The sequence below is a fragment of the Lutjanus erythropterus genome, chromosome 3, assembly GCF_056507025.1.
Source record: "Lutjanus erythropterus isolate fLutEry1 chromosome 3, fLutEry1.hap2, whole genome shotgun sequence".
Taxonomy (NCBI): Eukaryota; Metazoa; Chordata; class Actinopteri; order Lutjaniformes; family Lutjanidae; genus Lutjanus; species Lutjanus erythropterus.
Window position 1 is genome coordinate 29,772,689 of NC_139319.1, and position 12,073 is coordinate 29,784,761.

Consider the following 12,073-nt stretch of genomic DNA (forward strand, 5'->3'; position numbering starts at 1 on the left):
CATCAATAAAAAGAGTTATCAACATCCAAGCATGACTATGGGAGGGGCTTCTCAGTCTGACGCTACTAAAGGTATGGAGCTAAAGCACTCAGACTGTGTTATGATGGAGCACAAGACTGAACAAGAAATCATAAAATCTGTGAATTTAACCTCTTTGAAACCTGCATGAATTTATTCAGAATTCTAGTCAAGATCCCACTCTTTGTAAAGATATCAAAAATGTCATGCTGAAATTCATGGAAATATGTGGTGCACATAATGTCTACAGTGTGTTACCCTTTTAACTAATCATATTTTAGAGTGTTACCATTGTAACATTTGCTAAATAACACCAAACAGTATAAAGGTGAGGATGGTGTTTGAATCTACTGGACAGAGTTTTGATTGTCATGTCACATGTTTCACTGCTCTGATTGGTTGTAGGTCTGTCTATTTGCAACCAGTCAGCAGGTCAATGCCTCAGGCTTCTGCAATTCTGATCAAACTTGGTAGTTCTGATCAGATGTGAATGAGGTTAATATTACTGCGTTGCCTATTTCTCGCCTCAGATGTTTTCAGAAATATTGTTGTGTACTGTTTAGCTGTAATACGAGAAATATTCGTCTCATGAGGAAAAGTCAGGGGGACCACCAAAGTCAGTAGGATTCAACATATGGGAACTGTGAATGTCTGAGTGAAATTTCATGATGATTCATCCTGTAGTTGAGATATTTCAGTCAAGACCAAAGTCATGTGACAAATAAAACCACCAAACAGTGAGTGCCAATTTTAGCAGAAATTACACCTTCCAGGTAGCGAGTATGCAAGGGTCCACTAGCATCAACGTGATATAAATTTTGTCATCACAGCTTGTACACATAGGCTCTGTGCAGACATCCACATACCTCAAATTTGTCCATGAGGCCACTATACTAACAAGCTATGGAAAGACATCTGTGCATATGTGGAACGTGTCCTTCAAGCAGTATAAACACAACTATTATATATATTCATGCCTTTACTATACTGCAATATACCTGAACAGAGTAATATAATTATTAAATTTATTTAAACCTGCTTCATCAAAGAACAAAATCTTTTACGGTTTCCCTGCACTAGCCATACATGGTGGATTTAGATAGGATCACAGAATAGTCAGGTGAAATTAAAAACCAAAAACATCCCTTTGTCAGTCATACTTAAACATCAATTTATCATCAAAAAAATAACCTATCCTATCCATGCTATGGACTATTTTAGCATGTAGTTGTTGTTTTGAAAGTACAGTTTACATTTGTTTTATGGATTCAGAATAAGGGATTGGTATGGGTTTCACGTTGTTATCTTGGATGCATTATTTTGGTATTGGTAAAAGGTTTTGGTGGTAAAAACTTCATGAAGTCTAAATTCTGCATTGATCATTGCTCCCCTAAAGCTGTGTACCAAACCAGCAGGTTTATGAGACTACAGCAGTCGGTGTAGATGTGGCTGTTACTTTGGATCCTGGAAAGAATGACAGCTGGGAATCAAACCCCATCAAGCCAGGGAGGATTGACCAGATTGTTCGAGAAATTGCTGCCCTATAGATAGATACACAGTGGCCATCTGGGTGCTTTATTTCTGCTAACATTATGACGTTAGTACGATTTTATAGCCTTTTGACAGTGGAGGGAGCCGAATGTGTAAAAGTCGTCATGGAGAACATCATGGCAGGCAAATAAGAAAACAAAGAAGATGTTTGCATTTGGTTAATCACCGATCTGTTGCTGTTTTCTTTGCCTTCCCTGAATCCTTTCTCCTTTTATCACTTTATCACCACTCTCCAGCAGGGCTGTGAAGATTTTTAGGATTTTTTTAAAAATCATTCTTCATTTCCAATAAATTACTAATGTTCCTTCTTTTATAAACTGATTACCGGGGTTCCTGAGCAGACCTCTCTGTTCTTTTCCTTTCTCTCATCCTCATCTTCCTCCCCTTCCTCTTTCCATCATCCTGTCTCCATCCTCTTTCCATCATCTACTCCTCTTCTCAAGTGGTATTTATAGAGTGGCTCCGGATGCATCGGCTTCTCTCCTCCGCTGGTCTCTGGCCCACGCTTGTTTCCGTCTTGGCTCTCTTTGTTCATCCTTTGCTTTTTCACTTGTTCTCCTTCCACCTCCTCCTCCTCCTCCTCTTTCTCCCTGTAGACAGCCGTTTGTCTATCCATCTCTTTCTGAGATGGGAGGACTTCTGGGATTGTGCATACACACTCCTCACCTGTTATTCCTGTCTTCCTGTTTCCTTTTTTACCCCACTGAGTCCTCTCTCTGTCTGTGTCTGCTCCCTTTCATTTACCTCTTCTGATCACTCCGCCTCCACCCTTGAATCCTGCTTTGCTTGCCTCCTCACAGCATGTGTCAACATGTCGACTTCCTGGTCTCGAGCACCCTCGCTTGTTCTGTCATGGAGTGCTGGGACGAGCCACTATGCTTGTTTTGTTCTATCAACTAAAAGCAGCAAACCTCTGAAACAAACAAACAAACAAAAACACTAGTTTCCATTGACTGGTGGCTAAACCCTGCCCCTGAACAGTGATTGTCCAATCAGAGGTCACACCCTACACAGGCACCACAGGGCTGCCAAGCTTAGGATTTCTTCACATGTACAAACAGTGTGTATGAGGTTTTAAGAGCCATGCTTGATATCTCATTAATTTGTTGTCTTTCTTTTAGCGTTTCCAAAATCCACGCTGTAACATCTTATGTCAGATAGCATTACATTTGCCAAATTCAAACTTGGTTAGCCCTCATCCTCAAATCCTACACTGTAAAACACACTGTTCAGAAATACAAGTACTAAAGCATAATACTACCACTGTGTCACTTGCCAGATGGTGATTTTTTTATAGTCAGCATCCAAACCATCCATGGGTTTACAATGAACAACACTGCGATTATATTAAAGAAAAAAAAAAAAAAAAAAATCTGTTCTTTAACACAAGGTCTTACTAGCTTTTCCCCTGAAATACATGAACAATCAGAGGTGTGGACTGGAGTTGCAGGGCTTGGACCCAAATCAGGCTTGAGTTTTAATGACTTTAGGCTTGACAGAATTAAGAAAAAAAAAAAAAAAAAAAATTGCAACTCAACTTGGACTTTGACACCAATGCCTTGTGACTTCATCTGGACTTGAGACTTTTGACTTGAAAATACTTGATACCTTCCCCCTCAGAGTCCAAGGACTAAAAAATATTTAATTTCAAAAAGTGTGCTAAACTCAACTTAATCCCTGACACAACTAATGTTATTGCTACTCATTCTCAGTCGGTCAACACTTAATTCCCCAGATTGAGATCTTTGAACAAATCTGACAGCAGCCTATCAAGCTGCAGGAGAGAACCATGAAAAACTTTACTTTCCATTACTGAGTTCCTGCTCAGAAAAATTATACAAAAGATAATCTTGGTTGCGTACAAAATCTACAAGGGAATCGATACAAAAAAATAATTTCAGTATGCAAAATGTGCAGATCAAAAATGAAAGATGGAGACACAACAACTTCGAACTTTAACATTTGGAGTTGCACAAAAAACAGTAAGTCGAGGCTCTGATTGTTGAAATGTAATTGCACTATGACTTGTTGAGGACTTGGGAGTTTACTTGGTATTCATTTTCATGTAATTTATGTAGATTATGAGCTGGTGAGGGTGCTGACTTTTCAGTGACATGTAGCTTTAGCCTGTATTTCAGCATGATACCATGTATGTTGCCATGATGTACATATTTAAAACCCTTTTACATGGTTCTCTCATCATTATCGCCATTAAACCATTAAAAAGTCAGCATGCGATGGAGTTTTCAACCAGCTCTTAAAGTTTTAGCGTTAGCAACACTAGCTAGCTATAGCTGATGAAATAACTTAGCAACAGTTGTCATTTCAGCCAACAAAATCCACAGCCGTTGGTTAAAAATCAGAAGTCTGTTTTTGTTTACTTGTGTGTGAAATCGAAGATACATTTTTTTCAAGAACTGTGAATTGACACTACTGCTGCAGGTGAAACAACAATAATCAAAGGGAGATTGCTTAGCGAACGGTCCATCAGCACATCATGCTGAAACATACAGACTGCTTTCTTTCTTATTTTTTGTGTCTCCTCCAACTGAGAAAGAGACTTCTGCAAGGCGTCACCAGGAATCAGCTGATGAGACAGAAATAGTACTGCCCTACACACACACACACACACACACACACATACACACACACACACACACACACACACACACACACACACACACACACAGAGCTTTCCCCTCTCCCCTCCCCATCCTTAGGCAATGTATTCATAGCGGTGCTAATTAACAACTCCACACCAGCGACTGGTGAAGAGAGTGGAGACACAAGAGGGAGAGATAAAGAGAACAAGAGAGAGACAGGGAGGAAGAGGAGGGAGTCCTTGGACATGCTGAGCTGAATCTGTGAGGCCCTGGGCGAAGGCAAACCCATACATGTGTATATGCGGGTTTTCTGTCAGTGTCATTGTTTATATTGCCTATGTGTGTGTAACTGTGCAACATTTGCACACTTGTTTTGACAGGACCAAAGCAGGGCTAACCCACATCTGGCTCTCTGGCTGTCCCTGCAGGCCCGTGCTGTTGACCTAGACAGAGAAGACAGCCAAAGTTCAGCTGGTTCACACCACTTGGACCCCCCCAGTCACTGTCTGCCAGGGCCACATGCTAACAGTGTCAGATAGTAACACATTGCAGTAGTGTGAACAGGTTACTTTTTCAGTAATGAGCATTGTACTATAACGGATGTCGTATTTAGTGAGTTCAGTCCTGGTCAGGACATGTTAACTTAGAGCTAGAGGCTACAGGCTGACTTATGTTCAGAGTTTTTATTTACATTTAGAGTATTCTTAGCTGTTTAGGTCGTACATCCAGAAATCACCTGGGGTTTGTTTAGAGCTGTGTGTGTGTTTGAGTTTCTGCTCAATTGGTTGGGATATCTGAGCTCTGCTACGTTAACTGAAGTTGGCCTCACACTTTGGATTTTATGTAGTCAGCCCTCATGCTGTGCCTGTCATTTCTACATGGAGTAAGACTAGGCGAGCAGGATCACCTACATCATAAGGACCACTGTGTCGTGATTGGACACTATGTGAAAGCTACTGAAAGATTTGTCTGCACTCTTACACACAGTATAGAATGTTAAAACAAACAAGATATGTCATAAAATGCTTGTGACATAGTGTATATTCCCTCCTTGAAAATCATTATTATGATGAAATACCCACCAATCTCCCCTCAGGGTTCCTACAGCTTTTTAAGAGTAAAATTAAAATACTTTCAGGTGTCAAAGCATATTTCTTTTATTTTTAGCTGCCCCATGTAGCTGCAGGTGCATTTCCTTATTGATAGGACGCATCAGCCTTCTATTATGCATGTCTCTCTGCATATACACAATGGACAGAACATGTCATCTAGATTGTGCAGACTGGCTCCTAATTGATGCTGCCTTCAAATAGGGTCAAATGAAGTTAATGTAGGGAATTTTCGAATATGTCTGAGGAAAATGATGATATTCCCAATAGCTTCATCTTTTCAATACGCCTTGATTTCCTGCATTACGCTGCCCACACACTAGCCTGCAAAATCTTTAGCCTCTTCGAGACACCATCAGTTTTGGCGTCCATGTTACCGTTGCCTAGCAGCAGTGAACGGCAAGCATATTGTGTACACAACTTCCAATGTTGTAAACATGAGCTCATGACTTGATGACATGAGATTTTTAATGAATAATAGAACTTTTTCACAGTCATAGCCTGCTGATCAGGTGGACTCCGGTGGGTTTTGGAGCTTTTTCACTTAAAACAACTAAAAACTATATAGAATTGAGGGGAAATACTGGATCAGCACATACTGGTTTTTTCACATTTGCCTCATGTTAATATGAAAAATTTTGATTAGTACTGATTCAATAGCATTAATAACAATGGCTTTTACATAGTAAGTAAAAATTTAGTTGCTGTAGTTGAAAATTGACTGAACAGAGTCTGTCTACTTGTTCTTCACCACCTGTGATACCAGGCGTGCTGGCTGACCCCCGGGGGAGGCAGCAGGCTCAGGCCTGTAATCCACAAACTCACAGTAGAGTGAACACAGAGAGCATGTCTGTCCCTGAGAAGACGTTCTTTCCCTGTGTCTTCACAGAGTGATTACATTTTTATCCATATGGTCGGGGTCACTCATATTCCTCCTGCTGAGTCAAGGATGAGTCAAGGTTGAGATTAACATAAAGGTAGTGTTCATGATGTTCGTTGAGATGGAAATTATGATGTATATGGGGACTGTGTGCTGATTCAGAGACCATGAATCTGGACTGTCACATTGTCTATTAATAGAGCATGAATTTTAAATATTGGATGATGTCTGTGGGACAGAGCTGCACATTTTCGGTAAATGCTTTGCCTGTATAATCTATATTTTTTTACATGCCTAATTCGTCACACACTTTCCAGTTGGGGACAAAATTCACTGTCACTGAATATTATTATATGTGTTTATGAAATCTACTGTGCACGTCTAAACCTGCCACTTTCTCTTTGCATTGTTTGTGAGAGCATGTTGCCATCACACAATCACTCTGCAACTCTGTCAGTCATGCTGGGAGAAAGTTGTTGCATTTGTCTTTGGGTCTGTATGAAGACATTCATGTACAAATAAAATTTTTAGAATTTAGAACTGCATTAGTAAAAACTTGCAGAATTGTCACCAGCTTGTTGTGCTGCCCCCAGGTGAGCATCACATTGGTTAATGCAGGTTTGCATTAGGAGTTAATTAAAACCATAAAGAGACAATCAAAAATAAGTATTTTTCCTCTGGACTATAGTTCTGTTGATTGTTTTGGGGTGAGTTGCTGAGTTTTGTAGATGTCGGCCATAGAGATGTTAGCCTTCTCTTAAATACAATGGGACTAAATGGTGCTCAAAGTGTCAAAAATACATTTAAAAACAACAAGGGTTAGGGTTACAAGGTCTGTAGATATTTTTGAGTAACTGGGTCATGCTTTCTGGAAAGAGACAGTGCTGTTGAGCTTTGCAAATATATTTTTTGGCACTTTGAGTACCACAAATGCAAATTTGGTTCCATTATATTTATGAGAAAGCAGACATTTCCACAGCCAATATCTCTAAAACTCGGCAGCTCACATCAAAACAGTTTAGATGAATATGTAGCACTACAGGTAGAAGGAAAAATATCTATTTTTGATTAAGGGGTTAACTGTCCCTTTAAAAAAATGACTATGCAGAAATCAGATTTGCATAAACATTAGGCTTCTGCCATAATGTTTATTGAACAATATTTTTCATGATATCACAAATTCCTGTTGTGATAATGGCAAAACTATGACAAAATAACATTGTACCATTACACATAGGGACAAGAAGCATGGTTGAAAGTGAAAGTAACATTGCTACTGGCTCCAACAGTGGAGGAGTCAGTTCCAAAAAGAGGAGTGTGGAAGTGGTTTGGTTACAAAAGCTCAGATGTTTGTGCAACAAACCACAGCAATAAATAAAGCATTGTAAGAAGACTGTGACAGCAAAAGGTGGCAATACAACAAAATAATTTCACCCCCTTAAGCGGCTGGATATGAGACGACCCAAAAATCCTGCAAAGAAAATCAACAATATTTTTCAGCATTTTTGTCATATCATGAAGAATATATATATAAAATGGTTGCAGAGTTCCCTGAAATATCATGATCTAATGTTATGGGTTCCAGATTTCACTGAATGTGACTAGCTTTTACAAACATTGAAGAAATATTTATGTGATTTATCATTTCCTGTGGTTGGGAAATTGTCCAGACTTAAATCCCATCCAGCTAAGTCAAGAGATTTTCAGTCAGCGGTGATGAGACTCTCCTCACTGCTGCAGAGCTCCTCTGTGATTTGGACTGAGATGACAGATTTATTTTTATATTAAAAAGTTGCCTCGTGCAGCTTTAACAGTGTACGTCTGCCGAAGGCGTGGAAGCGGTGGAAAAAGACTGATGAAACCGTGGCTTTAAGAACAGGAACAGCTGGTGCACTGACACCCGCTGACACCCAGTGTTTGACGCCACCATGTTACCATGACAACCGGCTGTGCACCCTCTGTTTCTGACAGCTGCTCCCATGGTGCCTGGGCTTGACTCAGCCCCTGGACTGCCATTGGCAGGATAGATGGCTTCTGGGGGTCAGAGGTCATGTTTGTGACGTTGCTGCGGCGGCAGTGTCATGTTGTTTTTCCATTTGAATTACGTACGGATCAGTTTAGCTGAGGCTTATGTCAACTCCAATGTCCATTTATCACTATGTGTAGCTATTATTAGTCAAATCAAAGCCTGTTTCAAACATCTGTGTGAAAACATGCATGTGCAATTCAAATTCATATGTGTTTGTGAGTATATTTGAATGTGCAGACACTTTATTTGAGTGTGTCTGGAGGACTACAGTGGCAGGATTCAACTGCATGCTTTATCAAAGTATCTTCCTCAGTTATGCACAACCAAAAGTGGTGACACATCAAGAAATCAGATTGGGTTCAATGGTATAAATGATGCTACAGTGATGATCTTCATTATATTTAACTTTAAATTGCCCTGGTTCTGCATTATAGCTGGCACAGATGCTTTGATGTTGAGCCTCTAGGTTATTACAGCTAGTTGTAAAGCTTCCTTAAGGCGTTACAGCGCTTCAGCATTTGAACATAAACATAACATACCAAATATTTCACAAAAATGGATATAAGACTTAAAGCTGTGTGGGTTGTGTTAGAGAGTGTTTCATTCTTGACAGTTGGCATGAAAGTGTATTTTTCCAGAAAATGTTCTTCACAATACATTTTTTTTCCACATTTTTCATTCAACATACCACGTCACTAAATCCCTGTCCCTGTTCCAGACATTCCCAGTGTCAGCTGATTGGTCACCTCCCTGTTCCAGCTCTGTATGGTGGCAGTCTGCTGTCTCTGCTGCAGCACCATCCAGAGACAGGTAGAAAGGCACTAGAGAGGAGGAATGTTCAACTTGACTTCAGTCAGCCTCTTTCCTCATCTTTGAAAGTTACTATTTGGTAACTTATAAAAGATTTTTTTTTCAGAGAGACAGTATACTTTGTGAGAATTATGTAACATTTTATGTAGACAGCTTGTTTTTTCAGTAAAGACAAAGACAGAGCTTTTTTCCAACTCAAAAGTGTTCTGTGAAGACGCAACATTGTCCCTGGACGCTGGATGGGTCATGGTGGAGGATTGTTATCTCTTAGATTTTTTCTACCACAAAAAGCTGCTGACAGCAGGTCAGGTCGAATGTTTTGTACCTGTTTCCTACTCGGCAGCTGAGGGCTACAGACAGGAGGACATGTCTGCTTTCAATAGACCCAGGTGATCTAGTTTAACATCAGTGTTTATTTAATGTCTTTGGGTTTGCTGTTGGTTGGACAAATCTAGCAATTTAGATGTTACTTTGGCATTTTGCAGCATGTGATGGGTGTTTGTTACTATAGTAACATTATGCAGGAATTTAGTGGAATCATCTTTTATTTCCTTAATAATTTCAAGTTACTTCAACTTAAAATTTCTAATTTTTTCAGACCACTTCAGAAGAAGAAACATGAGTTGTATGACAGTATGAGTTTGACATTTTTACCTCAGCACATATGCATAAGTGTGAATGCCAGTTCATTGCATTGTCTTTGGTGCATGTCTTTTGGGAAATAACTTGCAGACAAGACTGTAAAGCCAGTGTGCTGCCAGATTTAACTAAAGTTTGCACAAACAGGCAAATTGTCTGAAAAGCTGTGAATGAAGCCATCTCCTTCGTCTCTATCTCCCTCACTCAGCGAGGTAATTAAAGTGCCTGTCTGGGACCCCTATATGAGAGCCATGGTATGCTAATGCAGTATTCCTTTGACAGTTCTGTTGAGACAACGTTGTGGGTGTTTTCACATGGCCTGATTTGCAATTCACACTCGGGTTATTTCCATCATAGGCATCCCGCGACGCAGGGAGGGGAAAGGCTGTGAGCCACCAAGAGCAAAACTGAGCTGAAGTTTCGTTTAATTGGCTGTATGATTTTTCTTGAATAGCACCTTTCAAGTGGGGTCCTAATTGCCAGTTATTTTCGTGGAACTGAAATGTTGTTCTCAAACAACTGTTCAATCTATTTATTTTGAAAAATATTCAGTTATTCAGAACTTCTACCAGATTCTTTTCTGTTTTTATGAATGTAAGGATATTTAGACAGGAAGATCTGTCTGAACAGTACAAAAGGGTAAAGTTTATCAAGTTTATGAATGTAGGATGTACCATTAATGGGCAACTTTTCTCTCCTCTCTTCTCAGAACACTGCACCAGCAGTTTGAGAGCTACAAACAGGAGGTGCGTCGCATCGGGGCCGAGACGCGGCGTCAGCAGACCCAGCAGAAGGACGATGCGCCCACCTGTGGTATCTGCCGCAAGACCAAGTTTGCAGATGGCTGCGGCCACCTCTGCTCCTACTGCCAGACCAAATTCTGCGCTCGCTGTGGAGGGCGGGTCTCTCTGCGCTCCAACAATGTGAGGAAACTGACCTCTGACCTCACCCTTTTCCTTTCTCCTGTCCCTCTCACATTCACCTCATTCCTGCTGTAGCTGATGTTCAGTTGGTCCCTCTGCTTCTGTGTTTGTTACCGTTTGCTTCGTCGCTTCCTGGTCACACTTTGGTGAGGCCAAAGTGTATTGGAAGGATGGCTTGGCACCAATCATAGACCCTTCAGGGCTCATTTTAAGTCTGAGGCTGTAGTGTTGTGGAATGGTTATAAAATTGACGCATCTCAGCTCACTTGAACGTGAAAGCACACAAGTAACAGCATCTGTGTTGTCCTGTGTCTCCAGTGACTGCATTGCAGCCATCAAGCAAGCATGTCAGACAGCGGGAGCGCTGACCTTCTCAGGCAACATGCCTGAACACAGACCAGGCCCAGTGAGAAAAAGAGAGGCAAAGAGGCTAACAAAGGTTCAGATACGGTTTTTAAAGCAATACTGAAAACCTTACTTTAATCTCACCGTACTGAAAACAGTTAAGTAAAAAGTTAGTGGAGGGTGGCAGCTGGCTTTAGCTTGTATTTACAACAGTTGGAATAGTTTCACAGCAAAGAAAATATCTTAAATTTCCAAAAAAAACCTTTTAAAGCATCATCCTTGCAGCATTATCCACTTCTTTGCTGTCTATCACTATAATCAGTTTTTAACGAAAAAAAAAAACATGCTCATTTTGCCCAAATATGGCAAAACACACATTTGTAGCCAACATTAGCTATTTTGTGTTTTTTTTTTTTGGCAATACAAAACCTAATTTTGTTGGTGTTACATTTCCATCACTGTCTCAAAGTAGTTGTAGGTCTATATAGAGGTCATTTCTAAGGGACAGGGCTGCTACATTGTTCTTTGAGTTAAAAAATGCAAATGTCAGCAAGCTAAGATGCTCACAATGAGTATGCTAACATGTTGATGATGAGCATACAATGTTTACAGTGTTAACAGCCTTAATTTAGCATGTTAGCATGCTAATATTGCTAACTGACACTAAACACAAACTCCAGCTGAACCTAATGGGTATGTCATTAGTTTTTCAGGTATTTGTTCTTTACAGGCCCAAAAATATTGGACCTGATGATGATATTATGATGTAATTCAAGCAAAATCCAAGAATTCATCGATCTTGTTGATGTCGAGATATTTTACTGCGTAAGTCAGATTTTTGACCTCCTGGTGGCATCAGATCAGTGGGCTGCCTTTCCTCTGGAACAAAGCACGGCTAAAAAGTAAAACAAATATGCAAATAAAAACATGAACCATCTGTCAACCTAAACCCATGATAAGCTGAAAACACTGCAGTGTTACCTCTAAACTAAAGGGAGGCCACACTATTATAAAACAAAGTCCCACGCCGTATCACCAAATGATAACCATTCATTTGATCCAACATGTCCAACATGGCTATTTTAAGACCCGGCCCTCTTCCATCCAAACATTCTCTGGGCTCCCCTCCAATCCAAGAGAGAGGCCCTCCTCCTGGGTATCTTACC

General features: G+C 40.3%; 1 protein-coding gene across 23 annotated transcripts in view; it reads left to right on the forward strand.

The window, feature by feature from the left end:
* Positions 1-12,073, forward strand: part of rims1b (regulating synaptic membrane exocytosis 1b) — a 100,918-nt gene that overhangs the window by 19,166 nt on the left and 69,679 nt on the right. For all 23 annotated transcript variants that reach the window (XM_084715737.1, XM_084715747.1, XM_084715744.1 and 20 more), the window contains exon 2: positions 10,349-10,562. In XM_084715737.1, coding sequence (XP_084571863.1) covers positions 10,349-10,562 — 214 coding nt within the window. The remainder of the gene's footprint in view (positions 1-10,348; positions 10,563-12,073) is intronic.